At 48.0% G+C, this 22,241-nt stretch overlaps 1 protein-coding gene across 7 annotated transcripts in view; it reads right to left on the bottom strand.

The window, feature by feature from the left end:
• LOC125466511 (rootletin-like) overlaps positions 1-22,241 on the bottom strand; it is a 103,660-nt gene that overhangs the window by 42,051 nt on the left and 39,368 nt on the right. For all 7 annotated transcript variants that reach the window (XM_048561093.2, XM_048561095.2, XM_048561090.2 and 4 more), the window contains 13 exons: positions 18,281-18,377; positions 17,504-17,608; positions 16,128-16,370; positions 13,948-14,147; positions 13,518-13,700; positions 13,267-13,411; positions 11,063-11,209; positions 10,019-10,249; positions 9,660-9,853; positions 4,739-4,866; positions 2,585-2,754; positions 1,945-2,124; positions 1,369-1,503 (listed from right to left, as the gene is read on the bottom strand). In XM_048561093.2, coding sequence (XP_048417050.2) covers positions 1,369-1,503; positions 1,945-2,124; positions 2,585-2,754; positions 4,739-4,866; positions 9,660-9,853; positions 10,019-10,249; positions 11,063-11,209; positions 13,267-13,411; positions 13,518-13,700; positions 13,948-14,147; positions 16,128-16,370; positions 17,504-17,608; positions 18,281-18,377 — 2,158 coding nt within the window. The remainder of the gene's footprint in view (positions 1-1,368; positions 1,504-1,944; positions 2,125-2,584; positions 2,755-4,738; positions 4,867-9,659; positions 9,854-10,018; positions 10,250-11,062; positions 11,210-13,266; positions 13,412-13,517; positions 13,701-13,947; positions 14,148-16,127; positions 16,371-17,503; positions 17,609-18,280; positions 18,378-22,241) is intronic.

The following is a 22,241-nucleotide window of genomic DNA, read 5'->3' as shown; positions in this document are numbered from 1 at the left end:
GTATCTTTCAATTTAGGCAGAAAATTGGAGGGGACCATGCGACCATCTGCAACCTGCCTTACAGTAAACCTGGTTGGTGTGATTGACACAGATCAAAGGAAAGCTGGAATTATTTTACTCAGAAGAAAATACACTGACATTACACTTGGAGACAATAGCTGTAGCCTCTGAGTTTACAAGGAGTATATTCCAAGATTCTCAAAGTCCCAGAAAAGTATTATAGATATCAGGTTGTGAAAGGCTCTTCTGTAAGCCATCTCTTTATTTCTAAACATTAAGGAGAGTTTAGAAAAGATATTTTATTAATAATTAGACCCAATTACAAGGCTAACGTGTTTACCTTTCCTTGGGGAAGAAGGCAGAGAAGCCAAATTTTACCTCAGATTACACACTTCCATTTCTTTATCACAGAGAGTCTGAATACAGAGTAGGAACTGGAGGTGGCCAATCCTGACCCTGAAGCAGAGAAAACATTGCTCTTACCGTTGACCACACAGAATGTAAGCGGGAGTATGGAAACAGATGTCACAAATATTTAAAGGCAGCTGAAAGCTTCGCCAAGCTGGAAGGAAGAGGTCTATAGTATAATCCTTACTGAAGGCCAGTTCACAGGTTAGAAATTATTCATCTGGAAAAGGCAACATCTCGGAAGTTGGGAGCAACTGTGGACTATTTGCTGAAAGAACTGTATTCTGCAGAGAGCGTAACGTCAGTTAAATATTGAGGAAAGTGTTATCTTTCTATAACTTAATGCATAAATCTCCTCTTAAAAAAAAGGGTGCTTAGCTTATACTGTTTTCTTCAGTCATTTGTTATAATAAAAGTTTTAAAATGTAAAATCTTGCCATGTTATTCTTTCAGGCAATAACTGGAAATTCAGATTTCTCTTTCAAAGTGAACAGTTTCCACAGATATCAAAATATTTATATGTGCAATACCATTTTACATGTGTATACATAATATTCCACTGAGACACACTCGCACATGTCTCAAATTTAGGTGTCATCGTGGATCTGTCAGCGACAGATGAGTGTACAGCAAAAAAAAATGCCAAAGTTTTGTGTTGAGCTCTCTTGCTCTGAATGCACTAGTTTAGTTGTTGAACGTGAAAATAGCTCGATGACACAGAGTTCGTGTGTGTGTGTGTGTGTGTGTGTGTGTGTGTGTGTGTGTGTGTGTGTGTGTGTGTGTGTGTGTTTGCTTTCTGATTTACTCATCTTAACTCGGGCTGAATGTTAACTTGCTTCTTAGCTACATTCAACTTTGTATGAAGCTTTGCTATCTATGTTTCAGCATTAGGATAACTGTGTTTTAGTAGCTAAGCAGGGAGATTAATGTTGCACAGTGGATGGAGCTGACAATACGCACTCGGTCCTGCTCGTGTCGGCTATTTGTGTCCCGTCTCAGCTGCTCCAGGTCCATTGAAACTGTGGCGAGCTCACGCTGAGTATTGGTCAGCTTCTCTGAGAGAATTGCCTTCTCTGACTCCTTCAAGGACAAGATCTGTGGGAGAGGGACCAAATAATTAGACAGTGTGGCAGGAAGGAATCTGGAGCAGTCACCACCCAGTTAGAAACTCTTAACTAAACCAGGCAGGGGACAGTTGTACATCTAACAATGGGTTTGATGTACAACTTTCAATCTGCGAAAACAATGTTTATCATCCAGCTCCCACAGTACCCAGGATATTAATGCACAGTGAGAACAGTGGCTTGCTGCAGGAAGAAAATGCACACAGAACAAACACACAGGACATGTGGGGTCCCATGGTGAGAAACCCCAGCAGCAACTTGGCTGTTGGCCATTGCGCATGGCCACACAGAATCTCCGCTGTTCAGTGAACATCCCTTACTCATGAATAAATCCAATAACTATGGTGGGTGAGTGTGAGCAGGCAGGGTGATGAGGGTGTGTGGATTCAAGACTCCCTTGTCTTTCGCCTACCTGCTGCTTCTCGTTTTCAGCCAGCAGCAGAGTCTCATCGCGCTCCTGCTGCAGGGCCGTGATCTCTTCACTTAACTCCTCCTTCTCAACTTCGAAGCGAACACAGAGCTCCTCCCGCTCTTGCTTCAGCTGACGGACAATCTCCTCACGTTCCTCTTCCAGCCTCAGACGCAAGGCTTCCTGCAAAAAAAAAAGGAATGGACACAGTCTCTTCAGTTCTGAGCACTCTTGCACTGGCACAGTCTGTGATGACCCATGGGCATCTTTCACCCTGTTGGCCCTTCACCTACACAGTTGATCCTCATGCCCAGGTCTATATTGTTCAGGCCAGAAGATTATTTAACTGCAGAAGGCAGCACAGTGCAAATCTGTCTTTGTTTGCTGTGGCCACATGTGCACTTTCTACAAACAGCAGCGGAAACCCTGGATAATTTCCTCTCGCTGTGTCACAGCTAACTACCACGGGCCAGCTCAGTATCAGTCAGGGACAGAAGCACAGGGTACCATTGCTCAGTGGCTAAGCATTTTCCAGCTGACGTCCAGGGAGATGTGGGAAGGTATAGGACCTGCCAGTCCCTATTTACAACCTCCCCGATCTACAAAGGCTTTATTGTGCTCCCAAGCACTGACCTCCCATTACCTTCTCTTGCTGAAGTCGATCCACATCCTCCTCGTGGGCTGTCTGCTCATTTCTCAGAGCAGCCTGTGCCTCGTGCTCGGTTTGGGAGAGTTTCTGCGTGAGGAGCTCCTTGTCTTGCTCCGCCTTGGTCCTCTCAATCTCTATATCCTTCCGTACACGGTTACTCTCAACTAAGGCACAAACAGAACTACATTCAGGTTGGGGAAGTGGGGTTTTTGCTTAGTCTTTCAACTGGATGTCAACTAGCATTTCTTATGGTCCACCCCTAATTGCCCTCGAGTGCAGCTGTGATTCAATATTGCTGGCCTGGAGTCATGTGTAGGCTGAGCCAGTGGAAAATGGCTGATTTATTATTGTTAAAGAACATTAGTAAAGCGGATAGATATTTTACAATAACCAATGATATTCATTGTGTTCACTATTACTAGACTAGCTTTACATTCCAGATTTATAATTTAAATTCTGTGAGCTGCCATGGTGGGGTTTGAACCCATGCCCCTAGCACATTGGCCTGGGCTTCTCAATCACTCGTCCAATTGGATTTTGGATACAATTCCATCGATGCCCTGTAATACCTAGTCCTTCCACCAGGCAACACTGCCTTGCTCACACTACTACTACCTATGAACCTAGGCTGAGACAATGAGAGCTGGTGAAGTGAGAACACCGAAGCTGAGCTGTGCTCTGTTCTCAGCTAACATCCTGCAACACGGATCTCCTTAAGCGCACACTCTAAGTTGATGAGGAGCAGGACTTCCTGACAATTTTCTCGCCCATCTCTACTCCTATGTTTTGAGGTCACCAAGAAAGCTGCCAAACGGCTTAAGCCTGGGATCTGCGTTCCTGCCTTTGGTGAGGCTTCTCAGAGGCTGTCAAAATGAACAATTGTTGAATGGGGAGTGTTGGGGAGAGAGACTGGAATTTACCACATCAGCACAGTATTACCCACATTGTTCAGGAAGGACACATGCAGTCCACAGCCCATACGCCTATGTTTGATAGTGAGGTGTCAGATAAGGAAAGGTTGAGCAAGTTGGACCCTACATCATTTGGAATGAGAGTTGATCTTATTGAAACAGAAGATTCTGAGATGGATGTATCCCTTCATCAAGGAACCCAGAACTGCGTGCACAGTTTGAAAACGAGTTTTCCAATAAAGGAACATATAAGATTCTTAAGAGGTTTGTTAGGCTGGGTGCAGAGAGGTTGTCCCCCCTAAAAGGACAGTGTACTACCAGAGGGAAAAATCTCCGGGTAAGAAGTCACCCATTAATGAGAACGATGAGAAGGAATTTCTTTTTCTCTCAGAAGGTGATTAATCTGTGGAATTCTTCACTGAAGAAGGCAGTCAAGGCTCGGTTAATAATTATAATCAAGGCAGATTTCTACATATAGGAATGGGGCAAGAAAGCAAATTTAAGGATCAGATCAGCCAAAATCTCATTGGATAGAGGAGTGAACTCGATGTGCTGAATGGCTTACTGCTGCTCCTATGTCTTATGGTCTTCTGGGTCTTGCCTGTGATAGACAAAACACGTGCTTACGCTTGTTTCGCTAGACTGGTTTTCCCAGAGGCTGCAGCTTGAGCAGCACCACTTCGCTTCAAATATGGCTGCCCAGGAGATTCTCCCTCTCTTACCGTCTGCCATTGGTGGAATGGAAGGATCAACAGGCTCGCAGTCAAATTGGTTTGACCATATTACGTAATGAACCTCGATTCAAATTTCACTCTGGGCCTTGCCGAGATGGAGTCTCTGGCTCAGAGCCAGGGAAGCTCGTCACTGGACCCCAGGATGTCCTCTGCACAGAGAAGCTGGGGAGAAACTGTTCCTGTATCAGAAGGATCAGGAGCCAGAGGACAGCTATTTAAGGTGACTGACAAAAGAAAAATAAAGGCAACACGAGGAAAAATCATTTTAATGAAATGAGCAATGAAGGTTCTGGCTGAGAGGCTGGGGGAAGGTAGAATCACTAGCTGTTTGCAAAAACAAATTGTACAATAAACTGAACAGAAATAATTCTCATGCTTGGCAGTAAGGGCAGTGGGGTGGGATCAACAGGCATAGACACAGCTTCTGCCTGTGCTGTTGTCAGGCTTGGCTTGTACAAATTGCCACAGTTTATGCTGTGTCACACCTCTAATGAGAGCCTTACCTTGCAGAGCCTCTTTGGCCAGGAGTAAAGTGTGAATCTCTCCCTGAAGCTGCTCTGACCGTGCCTCCAGGATTACCAGCTGCTGCTGAGTATCAAACAACGTGGTTTCCAAAGCCTCCTTCTCAGACCTGACATAACACGACGAGAAATACAGTCAGAGAATGGGACATATACAGGAGTTGGTGAGAGTGTGGTAATGTTACTAAACTTGTTATCCAGAAACCCAGTCTAATGTTCTGGTCATTGGTTCTAACCCTAACATGGCAGATGGTGAGACTTTAATTCATTAAAATAACATGTTATTCGAATATTGATTATCATAAGATAAATCTAATGTTCTTTCAGGAAGGAAATTTGCCATCCTGATTTAGTCTGGCCCCTATGTGACTCCAGACTCTCAGCAATGTGACTGGCTCTTAATTGGGTGCCAATAAATGGTGCCTCACTGGCAGTGTCTGCATCCCATGAACAAATAAAAAAGACCCCAAAAATATCAGACCGTTATACGGAGGAGAGTCGGGGAGAAACTGTTCCTGTATCAGAAGGATCAGGAACCAGAGGATGTTATGCTGAAGAGTATGAGGTATATTAGAGAGTATATTACATTGTATGGCGTGGGTTATATCAGAGCGAGTTACAGAGGGGGGCATGGGGCACATCAGAGCGAGTTACAGAGGGGGGCATGGGGCACATCAGAGCGAGTTACAGAGGGGGGCATGGGGCACATCAGAGCGAGTTACAGAGGGGGGCATGGGGCACATCAGAGCGAGTTACAGAGGGGGGCATGGGGCACATCAGAGCGAGTTACAGAGGGGGGCATGGGGCACATCAGAGCGAGTTACAGAGGGGGGCATGGGGCACATCAGAGCGAGTTACAGAGGGGGGCATGGGGCACATCAGAGCGAGTTACAGAGGGGGGCATGGGGCACATCAGAGCGAGTTACAGAGGGGGGCATGGGGCACATCAGAGCGAGTTACAGAGGGGGGCATGGGGCACATCAGAGCGAGTTACAGAGGGGGGCATGGGGCACATCAGAGCGAGTTACAGAGGGGGGCATGGGGCACATCAGAGCGAGTTACAGAGGGGGGCATGGGGCACATCAGAGCGAGTTACAGAGGGGGGCATGGGGCACATCAGAGCGAGTTACAGAGGGGGGCATGGGGCACATCAGAGCGAGTTACAGAGGGGGGCATGGGGCACATCAGAGCGAGTTACAGAGGGGGGCATGGGGCACATCAGAGCGAGTTACAGAGGGGGGCATGGGGCACATCAGAGCGAGTTACAGAGGGGGGCATGGGGCACATCAGAGCGAGTTACAGAGGGGGGCATGGGGCACATCAGAGCGAGTTACAGAGGGGGGCATGGGGCACATCAGAGCGAGTTACAGAGGGGGGCATGGGGCACATCAGAGCGAGTTACAGAGGGGGGCATGGGGCACATCAGAGCGAGTTACAGAGGGGGGCATGGGGCACATCAGAGCGAGTTACAGAGGGGGGCATGGGGCACATCAGAGCGAGTTACAGAGGGGGGCATGGGGCACATCAGAGCGAGTTACAGAGGGGGGCATGGGGCACATCAGAGCGAGTTACAGAGGGGGGCATGGGGCACATCAGAGCGAGTTACAGAGGGGGGCATGGGGCACATCAGAGCGAGTTACAGAGGGGGGCATGGGGCACATCAGAGCGAGTTACAGAGGGGGGCATGGGGCACATCAGAGCGAGTTACAGAGGGGGGCATGGGGCACATCAGAGCGAGTTACAGAGGGGGGCATGGGGCACATCAGAGCGAGTTACAGAGGGGGGCATGGGGCACATCAGAGCGAGTTACAGAGGGGGGGCATGGGGCACATCAGAGCGAGTTACAGAGGGGGGGCATGGGGCACATCAGAGCGAGTTACAGAGGGGGGCATGGGGCACATCAGAGCGAGTTACAGAGGGGGGCATGGGGCACATCAGAGCGGGTTACAGAGGGGGGCATGGGGCACATCAGAGAGGGTTACAGAGGGGGGCATGGGGCACATCAGAGAGGGTTAGGGAGGTGTGTGGGGTATATCAGAGACAGTTACAATGAGGGATGTGGTTTATATCATAGAAGACCTGGGACTTCGACGTTGTGGCCATTTCGGAGACATGGATAGAGCAGGGTCAGGAATGGATATTGCAGGTGCCAGGGTTTAGATCTTTCATTAAGCTCAGGGAAGGTGGTAAAAGAGGGGGAGGTGTGGCTTTGTTGGTCAAGGACAGTATAACAGCGGCTGAAAGAACCTTTGAGGACTCGTCTACTGAGGTGGTATGGGCTGAGGTTGCTGAGGAAGGTTTGTCGACTGAGTCAGTACGGGTGGAAGTTAGGAACAGCAAGGGAGCAGTCACCGTTTTTGGAGCCGTTTTTGTCAGGTGTGTTCAGGAGGGTTTGCTTACTCAGTATGTGGACAGCCTGACGAGGGGGAAGGCCATTTTGGATTTGGTGCTCGGCAATGAGCCAGGACAGGTGTCAGATCTCGTGGTGGGAGAACACTTTGGCGACAGTGACCACAACAGCCTCACATTTACCATAGCCATGGAAAAGGAAAGGAGCAGTTACCAGGGCAACATATTTAACAGGGGTAAAGGAAACTATGATGCTATCAGGCAGGAGTTGGGAAGTACAGATTGGGAGCAATTGTTCCACAGAAAGGGCACAGCAGGCATGTGGACGCTGTTTAAGGAGTAGTTGTTGCGAGTGATGTATAAATTTGTTGCTCTGAGACAGGTAAGAAGGGATAAGATTAAGGAGCCTTGGATGACGGGTAGAGAGGTGCTTCTTGTCAAAACGAAAAGGGCAGCTCATGTAAGGTGGAGGAAGCAAGGGTCCAGCACAGCTTTAGAGGATTACAGGCTTGCTCGGAAGGAGCTCAAAAGTGGACTGAGGGGGGCCAGGAGGGGGCACGAGAAAGGCTTGGCAGGAAGGATTAGGGAGAACCCGAAGGCATTTTACTCATATGTGAGGAATAAGAGAATGATCAGGGAGAAGGTAGGGCCGATCAGGGATAGCGTAGGGAACTTGTGTGTGGAGTCTGAGCAGATAGGGGAAGCCCTAAATGAGTTTTTTGCTTCGGTTTTCACTAAGGAAATGGACCTTGTTGTGAATGAGAACTTTGAGGAGCAGGAAAACAGCCTTGAACAGATCAAGACTGAGGAAGTTGATGTGCTGGAAATTTTGGCAAACGTTAAGATTGATAAGTCCCCAGGGCCAGACCAGATTTATCCTAAATTGCTCCAGGAAGCGAGAAAGGAGGTTGCTAAGCGCTGGCGAAGATCTTTGCTTCCTCACTCTCCAAGGGGGTCGTACCGGAAGATTGGAGGGAGGCAAATGTTGTTCCTCTTTTCAAGAAAGGGAATAGGGAAATCCCTGGAAATTACAGACCAGTCAGTCTTACGTCTGTGGTCAGCAAGGTTTTCGAAAGACTTCTGAGGGATAGGATTTATGACTATTTGGAAAAGCATAGCGTGATTAAAGGGAGTCAGCATGGCTTTTTGGAGGGGGGCAGGTCATGCCTTACAAATCTGATTAAGTTCTTTGAGGAAGTCACGAGACAGGTTGATGAGGGTCGAGCAGTGGATGGACTTCAGCAAGGCATTTGATAAGGTTCCCCATGGCAGGCTCATTCATAAAGTCAGGAGGTACGGGATACAGGGTGATTTGGCTGTATGGATTCAGAATTGGTTGGCTGACAGGAGGCAGACAGTGGTTGTAGATGGTAAGTTTTCTGCCTGGAGGTCAGTGCTGAGTGGTGTCCCACAGGGCTCTGTTCTTGGGCCTCTACTCTTTGTAGTTTTTATAAATGACTTGGATGAGGAGGTTGAGGGGTGGGTTAGTATGTTTGCTGATGACACAAAGGTTGGAGGTGCCGTTGATAGTATCGAGGGCTATTGCAGGCTTCAGCGAGACAGTGGCAGTATGCAGAGCTGGGCTGAGAAATGGCAGGTGGAGTTCAACCTGGATAAATGCGAAGTGACGCATTGTGGAAGGCTGAACTTAAAGGGTGAATATAGGATTAAAGGCAGGATTCTCGGCAGTGTGGAGGAACAGCGGGATCTTGGTGTTCAAGTGCATAGCTCCCTCAAAGTTGCCACCCAAGTGGATAAGGTTGTTAAGAAAGCATATGGTGTTTTGGCTTTCATTAACAGGGGGATTGAGTTTAAGAGCCGCGAGGTTATGCTGCAGCTCTACAAAACCCTGCTGAGACCACACTTTGAATATTGTGTCCAGTTCTGGTTGCCCTCTTATAGGAAAGATGTGGAGGCTTTGGAGAGGGTGCAAAGGAGGTTTACCAGGATGCTGCCTGGACTGGAGGGCTTGTCTTACGAGGACAGGTTGACTGAGCTGGGACTTTTGTCTCTGGAGAGGAGGAGGAAGAAAGGTGACCTGATCGAGGTGTGCAAGGTAATGAGAGGCATGGATAGAGTCGATAGCCAGAGACTTTTCCCCAGGGCAGGATTGATTGCCACGAGGGGTCATAGTTTTAAGGTATTAGGAGGAAGGTATAGAGGAGACGTCAGAGGGAGGTTCTTCACCCAGAGAGTTGAGAGTGCGTGGAATAGTTTACCAGTGGAAGTCGTGGAAGCAGAGTTATTAGTGACATTTAAGCGACTGCTGGACGTGCACATGGACAGTGAATTGAGGGGAATGCAAGGTTAGGTTATTTTATTTTTGGATTAGGAATATTGCACGGCACAACATCGTGGGCCGAAGGGCCTGTACTGTGCTGTACTTTTCTATGTTCTAAGATTACAGTGAGGGGTGTGGGGTATATCAGAGAGGATTATTCTGAGGGTTGCGAGGTACACAAGAGAGTGCTTCACCTACATTTTTCCTTCTGTACGGATCAGCTTGGATGCCACTTCTCTTTATTCCCAGCGTCAAGCTGGTGTGTGCACCCACCTGAGAGCAGCCCCCTCATCTGCCAGCGCTCTGTTCTCACGCTCGGAAGCTGTGAGCTGAACCACGAGATTGGCCTTCTCCCTGGTCAGTTCCTCCCTTTCTTTGGCAGATCGGAGCAGAGACTCACTGCTGCGTTCAATCTCACAGCGGGCCTCAAGCAGCTCCTCGGCCAGGCTGTTCTTTTGCCGTGTCACCTGTGGGGCAAACAGATGAGAGGATCGGAGTGCCGTCACGGGCCTTACACGCAGTGTGGAACGGTACCTGCTTCTTCCACACAGGTAAAGGCGGCTCACTGTGTAACTCTATGCCGTTGTTGCTAATTTGGCAGGTAGAGGAATTATTAGCAGCAGTTTCCCTACCTGTGCGAGCTGACCCTGCAGTTCCCCCTTCTCCCGCTGGTATGTCATCAGGTCCTGCTCAAGCCTCTCCCGACTTTGCTCCACAATTTGCAGGGAGTGGTCCAGGCCGTGACGTTCGGTATGCAGGTCCAGCTTTTCTTGCTCCAGTCGTACCAACTCATCACGGATCGAGGCCTTTTCCTGTTCAACTTCTTTCTTCTGCCCCAGCAGCATGACCTTTTCATCCTCTAGCTACAAGACAAGCAGCAGAGACTAAAGCAGTTTAACTAACGAGGTGATCGCTAACTCACATTCTGGTCTGTTGTTACTCCCACAACATCTGGTGGGTCAGTGGTCAGTCGCACTGCTAAATGTGGAACCGAGCCAAAGGTCGGAGGTTCCACCACAGGGTGTGTTTGTGGACCTCAGCTGGAGCAGCAACGGGGATTCTTGGCTAGGGATGGGAAAGTAAGTTGGGCTTTCTGCATCTGATCACTGCCCTGTGAACTGCTTGGAAAGAGTGTGCATGCGCTGTGCGCGTGTGCATGCGCTCTGTATGTGCTGTATGTGCTGTATGTGCTGTATGTGCTGTATGTGCTGTATGTGCTGTATGTGCTGTATGTGCTGTATGTGCTGTATGTGCTGTATGTGCTGTATGTGCTGTATGTGCGTGTGTTTGCGTTCAATGTGTGTGTTGTGAAGCATCCGTAAGCACAAAACAGAACTGGGATGTGATGCTGACCACAGTCGAACAGCTCTCCATGAAGGGTGGTGCACCAAGGATGTGGAGGAACTGAAGAGCTGCTGTTTCCTCTGGAACTCCAGTCCAGCAAGAAATTGAATATTTTAAAAGAAGGTGATTGATCGGACTCTTAAGACTGAAAGGGTATGGGGACAATGTGGAAAAAGGACACCGAATTGGCTGAATGGAGGAGCAGGGCTGAATGGCCTACTCCTGTTCCTATTCCCTTTGGATCAATGAGGCTCAGGGAGAAGAGGAAAGGAAGAGCTGCTAGAGGGAGGGCAGGTTTGACGGTTGAAGCACACAGTTCCCTGCTTTCTTACTTCCAGGATGATCTTGTTCAGCTGCACTTTGTCCTGGGCCAGACCCTCGTTGAAGGCGCTCATCTTGGTGAGAGAATCCCGGAGGGATGCCTGCTCTGCTCTCAGCTTGTTCAAGATGAGCTCCATCTCAGCGTTCGCAGCCTCAACCTGGCGAGGAACAAACAGGCACAGCACCATTTAATCTGACACAATCCCAACTAACTGCGCTCACGCTTACTCACCATCAACAGCACAACTGAGGAGAATGTTCCGTCTGACTCCCTGTTCCCACGTGCATAACTCCATTTAGGTGACACCAACGGAGCACTCAGTCTTGTAGGTGAGGGATTTCATTCCTCTGTGTTTTTCTCACATGTCTGACTCTGGGCTGGCCAGGGGTTCTGCTCACTATAGCTCTCTTTTTATTATTACCATGGTCATAACCGGTCCCACAGCGCAGCCCCTCGCACAGCACCACTCCCAGAGCACAGCCCCTCGCACGGCACCACTCCCAGAGCACAGCCCCTCCCACGGCACCTCTTCCACGGTGTAGCCCCTCCCGCAGCACAGCGCAGCAACACTCCCACAGCGCAGCAACACTCCCACAGCGCAGCAACACTCCCACAGCGCACACAGTTACCCAGTTGCTGAAAATACATGCTACCAAAAAACAATTCCTTTTCACAATGGGCAGGGCCAAACATAGGAACAGGAGTAGACCATTCAGCCCCTCGAGCCTGTTTTGCCGTTCAATGAGATCATGGTTGATCTGTGGCCTAACTCTATATCCTGGAGTCTGACCCATATCCCCTAATACCTTTGCTCAACAAAAAGAAAAATTATCTAACGAGAGAAATCAGAATTAAAGTTTCAGGTCGCGTGGCCTTTCCTCAGTTTTTTTTTTAAAAAGGGTCACTTGGCCTGAAATGTTAACTAATTTCTTTCCACAGGTACTGCCAGACCTGCCGAGCTTTTCCAGCAATCCCTATCTCTGTTTCTGATTTACAGTGCCTGCAGTTCTTTTGGTATTAAAAAATTATCTAACCCAGATTTTAAATTAAAAACAGATCCAGCATTGATAAGTCCACGGATATTTACCGGATCTACTCAATCACTGAAACAATTTTTAGGAATGTATGTGAAGCTGACTTTTTTTTTTAAGCTGTCTTCTTTCAGCATGAACACAACACCAGCAGACAGATGAGCAACATTCCAGCTCCAGTGTTGCAGTCTAACTCCAGTCTGTGTGAGAGGTAGACGGACAAGTAAATTTCATAAAAGCTTAGAGGTGCCTGACTTTAGGATAAAAAGGTGTCGGCACTACAGAAAGTGCAGAACACATTCAATGGGATGATTGCATAAATGAGGAACAATAGTTAAGTAATTAGATTGGACAGGTTGGGACAGATTTTCTTGGAAAGAGATGGTTAAAAGGAGATTTGATAGGGGTTTTCAAAGTAATGAGAGTTCTGAACAGACAAGATAGGGGAAAACTGTTCCTAACTGTTAGGAGGAACAAGGGGACACAAATTTTTAGTAATTGGCAGAAGAAACAATGGAGAAATGAAGAAATACCTTTTCTAGCACTGAATGTTTTAAGATCTGGAATGGGCTGCGTCAGTGTGGTGGAGAAATATTCAATCGAGGCAGTCAAGAGTAAATTGGGTTATTGTCTAAAAAGGAAGGATATTACGGGCAGAGAACTGGGGGAGGGGCACAAGGTGAGCTGCTCCTTCGAGGAGCCAGTGCAGACTCGACGGGCTGAATAACCTCCTGCTGTGCTGTAACAACTGTGTGACAGACTCGCAGGTGTTTTAGTAGATCATTCCAAGCCCTGGTCTGTCAGCCGTACGTACACATCACTCAACAGATCCCACAGTCAACTCCAAACCTGCGTGCCAGTAGCTGAACTCATCCACGTTTAGCAACTGAGAACAGAAGCTTAGGTTCAGAGGAGGAAGAATCAGGCAGGGATCCTGCTCATTGTCACCAGACAGACAGGTCACCAAGAGCCTGTGACCAATGCACTTTGAAAACACCACAATATTTCCTCAGAAGTAGTGAGAACTGCAGATGCTGGAGTCAGAGATAACACGGTGTGGAGCTGGAGGAACGCAGCAGGCCGGGCAGCATCAGAGAAGCAAGAACGTTGATGTTTTGGGTCGGGACCCTTCTCCACAATTTATTGTCTGGTTCTGCTCTGACTCTTCCTTGCCCAAACATACCTTGCTTAGAGCCTCTTCAATTCCGGCCTTCTCATTCTCCAGCACCTCCTTATCTAATGCTGTCTTCCTCAAGGCCTCCTTCACCAGCACCAACTCCTTTTTCATACTTGAGTTCTTCACTTCCATCTGCTCAAGCATCTTGTGGCTGTCGGGTGGGAGAGGGAGGAAAGCAGACACGAATTCAGAACGGTCAGGCCACAAGGCCTGGCTTTAATTCCGAAACCCCGCCCACCACACCCAACCTCACTCACCCTCGCTCGATCTCCTTCTGCGCCCTCTCCTTGTCCTTCTGAATGTCCTCCTTCTCGTCCTCCAGGTTGTCTCGCTGTCGCTGGAGTTCGCTGTTGGCCAGCTGCAATTTCTCATTCTCCTGCTGTGCCGTCTCCATCTGCAGCTGCAGGGACTGAAGGGACTTCTCCAAGTTCGACTTCTCACTTTCAGGAAGGGAAGAGATGGGACGGGAGCGATTACAGAGAGGAAACTCGGGGGGGGTGGCGGGGGCGGTGCAGAGAACGGGGTGGCGGGGCGGTTTAGAGTGCAAGGCGCAGTGGATTGCGTAAGGCAGCAAATTACCAAATGCAGTTCTGCATCGAAAAGCAAGAGAGCAAGACTGAGGAGCCGAGACCCAAAGAGAGCAGAGAAAGTTGGCAGGAATACTGCGTGAGAATTTGACACGCTTACCTTCCGAGCAGGTCGGCAGAGGAGCGGAAGCGGCTGGCATCACGCCTGGCATCATCCTTGGCTCGCACCAAGTCCTCAGTCTCCTCCTTGAGCTTCAGGATGTGTTGCTCCAGGCCCCTGCGCTCGTTCTCACTGTCGCCCAGCTGCTTCTTCAGACTGGCCACCGTGTCCTGGCACACCTCGTGCTTTGCACGGAGCTCCTGCCAGGGCAAACACAGAAACCCGCAACAAAAACGGGTTTCAGCAGAGATTGAAAAGGAACATCTCTCTCACGCAGCGCAACTGCAAGATGTGTTCTCCAGGACTGGCAAGTAGCTGGTAACCTCTGCAGTGCATAGGTACTGACCCTCCCTCTGGGACAGGAGGTCCGAGTTCAAGCCACACCTGGCCCACAGCTGCCTGATAACAATGTGTCTTTGCTTTGGAGTGGGGCATTTCAAAACTATGGGGCATATTTTTAGGGCGAGAGGAGAAAGATTTAAAAAAGACAAGCAGTAATTTTTATTTTAAACAGAGAGCAGTCTGTGTGTGGAATGAACTTCCAGAGGAAGTGGTGGGCGCAGGTACAGTTACAACATTTAAAAGACATGTAGCTAAGTACATGAATAGGAAAGGTTGGGAGGGAGATGGGCCAAACGCAGGCAGGTGGGACTAGTTTAGTTTGGGAACATGGTTGCCATGGACCAAAGGATCTGTATCCATGCTGCATGGCTCTATGACTCTAATGCCTGAACAGGCAGATTTAAAAATTAATTACATTGCTATACTCAATGATAATGATCCATTAAAGCAACAACCTTGAGAGTCTCTTGCATCCAGTACGTCTGAGGGTCTGGGAGCGTAGAAATGAGGGGACCGGTGAATTTTTACAGCTCTGTTTTATTCATTCTTTCATGGGATACGGGCATCACTGGCGAGACCAGCATTTGTCACCCATCCTAATTGCCCCAGGACAGTGTGGCCAGCTGGGCCATTTCAGGGGCCAGTTAGGAGTCAATCACAAGTGCTGTGGGTCACACAAAGACACATTATATGGGTATGGATGGCAGATATCCTTCCTGGAAGTAGTAATGCTATTTTACGTGGGTTCAGCATGAGAGGCAGACAGTCCCATTCCTTGGTCAGTCAGCAGGGAAAAGGCTGGTCTATCGCACTGTCTAAACAGTGTGCCGGGATCTTTCATGGTACCTATATGTTCTGGTGTTATCTGATCCAAATCAGATCCGGTGCCCTCCCCTGCGGTTGTTCCCAGGATTTGATGGTAGCGTAGTAGTAGACTCTGCTTCTACAGAAACTATTCCCAGCCCTGGTAAGTTCGGATTTGGATAATAAAGGCTTGAAGTGGTATGTGGACCGCTGGCCTTTGTGTTCTGGAGTCCCAGAGGTGGAACTGAATGAGGTCTCTGGTTCTGGACACTGCTGGAAACCACATGTTGGGATGGGGAGGTGGGCATAGCCATGAGGCCTTCCATGGCTGAGTAGTCACTAAAGGGTCAAGTGGATATCTGGGTTAGACGTAAAAGGGCATTTTTGATCCGTGCCCCCAAGAACAGTCAATGCCTTCAACAGGCAGAACTGGGCTGAAGGAACCAGGACATCCAACCACAAGAAGAGGTAGGAGCAGAAGTAGGCCATTCAGCCCATCGAGTCTGCTCTGCCATGCAAGGAGATTGTGGCTGATCTGATAATTCTCAACTTCGCTTCTCTGTCAATTCCCCCAGCCTTTGATTCCCTTACTGATTAAAAATCTCAGCCTTGAATAGCCTTAAAGACCCAGTCTCTACATCCCTCTGAGGTAAAGAATTTCACAGATTCACAACCCTCTGAGCAAAGTAAATTTGTTCTTGTCTCTATCTTCAATGTGCGACCCTTTACTCTGAGATAATTCCTTTTGGTCCTAGACTCTCCCATAAGGGGAAACAACCATCCTGCGTCCACCCTGTCAAGTCCTCCCAGAAATCTTGCACATTTCAATAAGCTTGCCTTTCATTCTACTATATCCCAATGAGTACAGGCCCAAGGTACTTAGCCTCTCCTCTATACCTGGGATCAGCCTAGTGAACCTTCTCTGGATTGCTTCCAATGCCAGTACATCTTTCCTTGGATAACAGGACATAAAGTTTCTTCCAATCCCGTTATCCCATGATCATGAACATCACGGTCTGTAGCGGTCTCTCTACCTGGATCAGAAGTTGCCTCTTCTGCACAGCAGCTTGAACAGCCGAGTACATGGAGTCAGAGAGTCCTGGCGAGAGATTGTGTCGCGGTGAATGGCTGCGGCGGGGAGAGGTCCTTCGCCGTGGAGACGGGGTGCGCAGGCTGGATGTGAGCCCCAGGGGACCGAGCAGGGAGGAATCCATTTCCGTGACCTCGCCAGTCCGCTCAGCGGCTGGGAAGGGAACCCCACTTTCAGAAATGACCACCTGGAAGAGGGAGAGTTTGGGCAACGCTGGTCACCATGGGAACAGACACCCAAGACAACCCGCGGACAATCGACAATCCTGGCCCTTGCAAAGTTCATCACAGCCCAGCAACAGGTCAAAGTGCTTGCACCATGGAATAGCCAAGTCAGGGAGGTCCCTGCCACGGTATAGCCAGGTCACACACTTTTCCCCAACCCAACACCATCGGCCAAGATTAACAAACAGCGGAGCGATATGGTCAAACCATGAGACAGCCTAAAGCCCCACTTTACAAAATTCAGTGTGCAACTTATTGAGAATTTAACAAACTCAAAGTACCAACATATGACCTATGAATTTCGATACAAAATGTACAGTGAAGTGGGCCTTTCAATTTTATTCTGTAGATTAAAGAAAACATCAAATTTCAAAAAATTGTAATTGTTTACTCACTGAAGCATTCATAATTGTGTAAATATTTTAGATTTTGTTTTTGACAACCATTTACAACTATGCTTTGAATTCTAATTGCTAGTCCAATTGGCACTTACAGCCATGATGGTTTTTCAGCAAACCAATCTACCTATTTTGGCCACTGATTTGTTCTCCCTTTTTGCCACAAGTATTTACTGCTTTCTAAAGGAGGAAATATCTAATTGTAGCCTCTCAGTTACTGTCCCCACTCAATTGGTGGTGCGTTCATCAATGTGTTACTGTGATGAGCGTTCTCAAAGGCAGCATTCAATAACCAACCTCATTGGGGCTAACCTATACAATTCTGTTTTAAGTCGAAAAGTGTCTTTTTTATTGGATGGCAGCACTATAAAGTTCTGTCATCTTCCTGTCTTCTTCAAGAGATTCCAAACGAAAACGGATACCCAATCTAAGCGAGTCTGCCCAAAAAACCCCATAGTGTATCAAAGCCCAAAGTGTAAAACAGCCTCCCCCGACACTGAGAGGCTCCTGTATCACAGACTGTACTGAAATCAGAGGCTGTGTTAGGGAACTGGATGCAGCACATGGGATTAGTACGACTGTCCATGCGGACATTAAGAACCAGGAATCATTTTAAACAGTAGCATTCTGCTCTTCTTTAAAATTCTTCCTACAACAGCGAATCACAATCTACATCCAGCGCCAGCTCTCACCCTCACCTGTGTGATGTCTCTGAGGATTTGATGCAGCGACTCCAGCTCTGCTTTGGCAGAATCGATTTCAGTTCCATCCTGACCAGCCTGGGTCTCAGCTCGGCTTGCTTCCTGTAACCACAGAAGGGCGTGTTATCCAGCACTCACTATACAGCACAGCACCCATCCATTTGGCACCAGGTCACAGTCCCACTCTGGATCACTGTATAATAAATTCTTGGTATAGACCAGTTGATCAAATTGAATGGACTGATGGGTTGAACAATTGTTGAAATGGGCAAGAGTGCAAACTTTGTTTTTGGAGTGAGGCATGTAGATATTAAGATGTTAAAATATATCACTGGTATGAGACTATTACGAGGATTTGTGGAAGAAAAAGTAGGTATCTTAAGGAAACCTATAAAATTTTCACAGTATAAATGAGGAAAGGATGTTCCTGATGATAGGGGAGTATAAAACCAGGGGTCACCATTTAAAGATACAGGGTTGGCCATTTAGCACTGAGAGGAGTAGAAACTTCTTCACCCAGAGAGTGGAGAGCGTGTGGAATTCTCTGTTGTAGAAAGTGGTTGAGACCTAATTATTGAATGTCTTGAAGTTAGATCTAGATTTGAAGGTATCAAAGGGCATGAGGTGAAAGTAGGATCAGGTTGTATGATCAGCCACGATCACATTGAACGGCAGACCAGATTCAAAGGGCTGAACGGGCCCCTATTTTCAATGTTTCGCAGTCAGGGCTTGAATCCATCGTTCCCACGCCCTCCTTCCACCAGGTTCACCCACCAGATTCTCCACCATCTGGTTCAGGCTGCTGATTGTCTTCTCCTTCTCATTATTCTGGGTTGTCAGTCGTTCGACAGTCACCATCAATTCTGTGATCCTAGAAGAAACACGCATGTTTATGTTATTATGTTTAACCAGCATCGTCAGCAATTGCTTCACGCACACAGGCACATCCCTGGAAATGTATCGCCGTTCCTCCAGTGTCACGGGGTCAAAATCTTGGAGCGCTCTACCTCCGCTACAGGTGTTCAGTCACCATGTGAACAGCAGTGGTTCAAGTGGTAGCTCACTACCACCTTCTCAGGGGTAGGGGGGGGGGGGTTTACTAGGGATATGGAACACACGTTGGCCTTGCCTGCGATGTCCACATCCCAAGAAAGAATGAGAAAAAGCAACACCAACTCTAAGGTTGTTGGGATACTGGGTAACACTTGGTGAGTAGGAACTAAAGAGGCATCAGAGTGGAATATTCCAGAAGAACCTGCTGGAAAGCCTGAGGGGTGGGAGAGGGTGGAGTTTTCAGTCTTCAGCAAGGGTGGTTATCCTGGGACTTTGTGTTTGAAACTCAACAATCTAAATCAACATCAAGGGACAACAACAGGCTTAAGGGATATTGTTAAAATTTGGCCTCCTGGGGACGACAGTGTTAAATTTCTACTGCACCTTCATGCCCCAAAGTGCTTTAAAGCCAATGATCAACTGTATAGTTCTTTTTGTCATAAGACACGAAAATCCATATTCCCAGAGTCCGGTGCAGAGCTTAACCTGAGGGTCACCATGCCTCAGGGAGGGGAGGCTGAGATCGAGAATGAGGCTCCTTCACGTTAACCACAGCCAGACCAGCCCTCTCGTCAACTGGGCTAACCAACCCCTTAGGAAATGGTTTTAATAATTTCAGCACATTCAGTTACAGCGTATGAGGCTAGTTGGCCCATCATGGGTCTATGGTAGCTCACCAAAAGTGCACTTCACCTGGTGCTATTCTCACACTATCACCCCATAATGCTGAGTGTTCTTCCTTTTCAGATAAATGATTTAATGCCCTCCTGAGTTCTTCAATTGAACCTGCTTCCACCAGCCCCTCCTAAGTGCACTCCAGGCCTTAAGCCATCTCTGGACGAAGAGACTTTTTCCTCACATTGCTCTTGCTTCTTTTGCCAAGGGCGAACTGACTCAGGAAATCTCCACATGCCTTGGCCTGGTTCTAGATCACTTGTATCGAGCCCATGGGCCCGAGAAGTGAGCTTTATGCTGATACTCGCTACAGTCCCAGAGGAGCATAGGGCTACTCTCTCATCACAGAGAGACACAACTGGAGACTGGTTTAACTGGAGGTCACCACATTCCAGGTGAAGGGAGAAGGTGAGAAGGGATGGTAACCTCAGGTAGTGTGGGAATTGAACCCCGACCGCGACCATCACAGTGCATTGCCAACCTTCCATCTATTCCACTGAGCTAACACTACTTTATCCTGGTGCCACAGTCATGGAGAAACCCCAGCTTTGGGGCCCCTCCCCTATACACATCTGACTCAAAACCAAGCCAGACGTTCCAATTGCCTCGTGGGTGGGGATCATGTCCAGGCTGAAATTCTGTGGTGTCAAAGATCTGCTGCACCCAGACTTCCACACCTCCTGTGTGCTCCTCAACTCCCGAGCACAAGCAGGTTGAAATGTCTCCCCCACCCATCAACCCCCTACCGCCCCCACCAATCAACCCCTACCACCAACGACCACTAACGCTGTTCCTCTCTCCATAAATGCAACCTATGCTGTGGTTTACCAGCATTTCTCGTTATGACTTCACACTCCCAGTATCTGCAGTGCTCTGCTGTACTTTTAGACTAGATTTTTAGATTGCAGTAAAAGCATCAATTTGGAAAATTGTACTCAATAATGGCATCATTTGTTCAGTATTGGGCGACACGGTGGCTCAGCAGTTAGCACTCCTGCCTCACAGTGCTAGGGCCTCGGGTGACTGTGTGTGGAGTTTGCACATTCTCCCCATGTCTGCGTGGGTTTCCTCCATGGTCCAAAGATGTGCAGGTGAAATTGGCCATGTTAAATTGCCCATTAGCCACGGGAAATGCAGGGTTACAGGGAATGGGTATGGGATGGGATACTCTTTGAAGGGTTGGTGTGGACTCGATAGGCAGAATGGCCTGCTCCCACACTGTAAGTATTCTATGATTAACCTAGTGGCACTCAATATTTCAGCTGCACTATGTCTGTCTACCTGTCTGCACAGATTTGTTTCTTCTGAAAGAGAGTTCCCCTCCCTGTCCTGGAGATGCCGATCCTCACCAGGACAGGGAACAAACAGCATCTATTACTGCTCCAGTGAAGTGAATCACTCACTGTCAGACCAGAAGTAGTGTCAGAAAATTCATCTGGTCGTCTAGAGAATTACAGCTGATTCTGTCTTCAGCCAGAGCTCATATCTGTCTGAATGGAGTGACACATTGGTGATCCGAGTGGACAGCCCGGCTGACTTTCTCCCTCACTACGGGCTGGTGAAAATGAACTTGGAGAAAGTCTAACCCATATTCAGAGTGATGAAAACCAACGGCAAACTTATCGGGACATATGGCATTGTCTGGGTCTACCTGCTGCAGCGACACCCAGGGCCACTGGCAAACCAGGGCTGCTTCTTTATTCACCTCAACCAAAAGCAAGATACTGTGGAGGCTGGGATTCTGCTATTAACACCTGTTCTGGCTCTCTGCCACTTCTCTACGACCATTATCACTCCCTTTGCCTTCTGTTCTGCGACATCTACAATTGCTAATCTCTCTTGCCTTCTGACCTTTTGCTCTGTTCCACCTGCTAGACTCACCTTTCTCTACAGTATAAAACTCATCACTGTTCTGCTTTTCTCCTGCTCTGAGAGGAGTCACATTAGACTTCAAACATTAACTATTTTGTTCCATAAATGCTGCTAAACCTGCCAAGTTTCTCTGGCACTTTCTGCTTTTACTCACTTCCCTGTTTAATTTTTTAAAAATGGGAGTCACCTTGATTGGAGGCAAAACAAAACTGGATGAGCCCAAGAGAGAACAGGATAAGTTAATGAATTAGGGAAGGGTGCTCTAAAGAGTGGTCGCTTGACCCAGAACCTTAACTCTGCTTTCCCTCCACAGATGCTGCCGGACCTGCTCAGTTTTTCCAGCAATTTCTGATTTTGTTTTGTATTTCCAGCGTCCACAGTTCTTTAGTTTTTTTTGTTTGGTGTTTATCACGTAACACAGAAGACAGGAGCAGGAGGAAGACATTCGGCCCGTTGATCCTGCTCTGCAATTCTTCTTCATTACGGCTGATTGTCCAACTTAACAGCTTAATCCTGCTTTCTCCCCATAACCTTTGATCCCATTCAAATGTGTTGTTGTCTCCTCAGAAGGGCAGGCAGAGCCGGGGTTTCACCAGCAGGAAAAGCACCTCCAACAGTGCAGTACTTCCTCAGAACTGTATTGAAGGATCAGTTTAAATGTAACACTGAGAGAGAGTTATGCAGTAGTGTGTTAAAATTAAGGGTCCAGGGTATATTACATCAAGGGATGTAGACGACTGAATGGTACAGATTATGAGAAAGGTTGGATATATATTACAGTTAAACCAGGGGTTATATCAGACAGTGTCATACTGATGAATGCTGCAGCAAACTCCAGGATTAAATCTCTCTCTCCACGACTCCCTCATCCATACCACCCTCCCCACCACCCTCAGCACCTTTCCCTGCAACTACAGGAAGAGCTACACATGCCACTACACCTACACCTCGCCTCCATCCCAGGCCCCCAAGAAAACCTTCCACATTAAACAAATAAATATTCACCAGCACATCCACTAATGTGGTCTATTGTATCCGCTGTTCCCGATGTGGCCTCCTCTACATCGGGGAAACCAAGCGGAGGCTTGGAGACTGCTTTGTGGAATACTTGCGCTCAATTCACGACAAACGACTG

This window comes from Stegostoma tigrinum, chromosome 28 (genome assembly GCF_030684315.1).
Source record: "Stegostoma tigrinum isolate sSteTig4 chromosome 28, sSteTig4.hap1, whole genome shotgun sequence".
NCBI lineage: Eukaryota > Metazoa > Chordata > Chondrichthyes > Orectolobiformes > Stegostomatidae > Stegostoma > Stegostoma tigrinum.
This window is presented reverse-complemented; position numbering and strand designations above follow the sequence as displayed.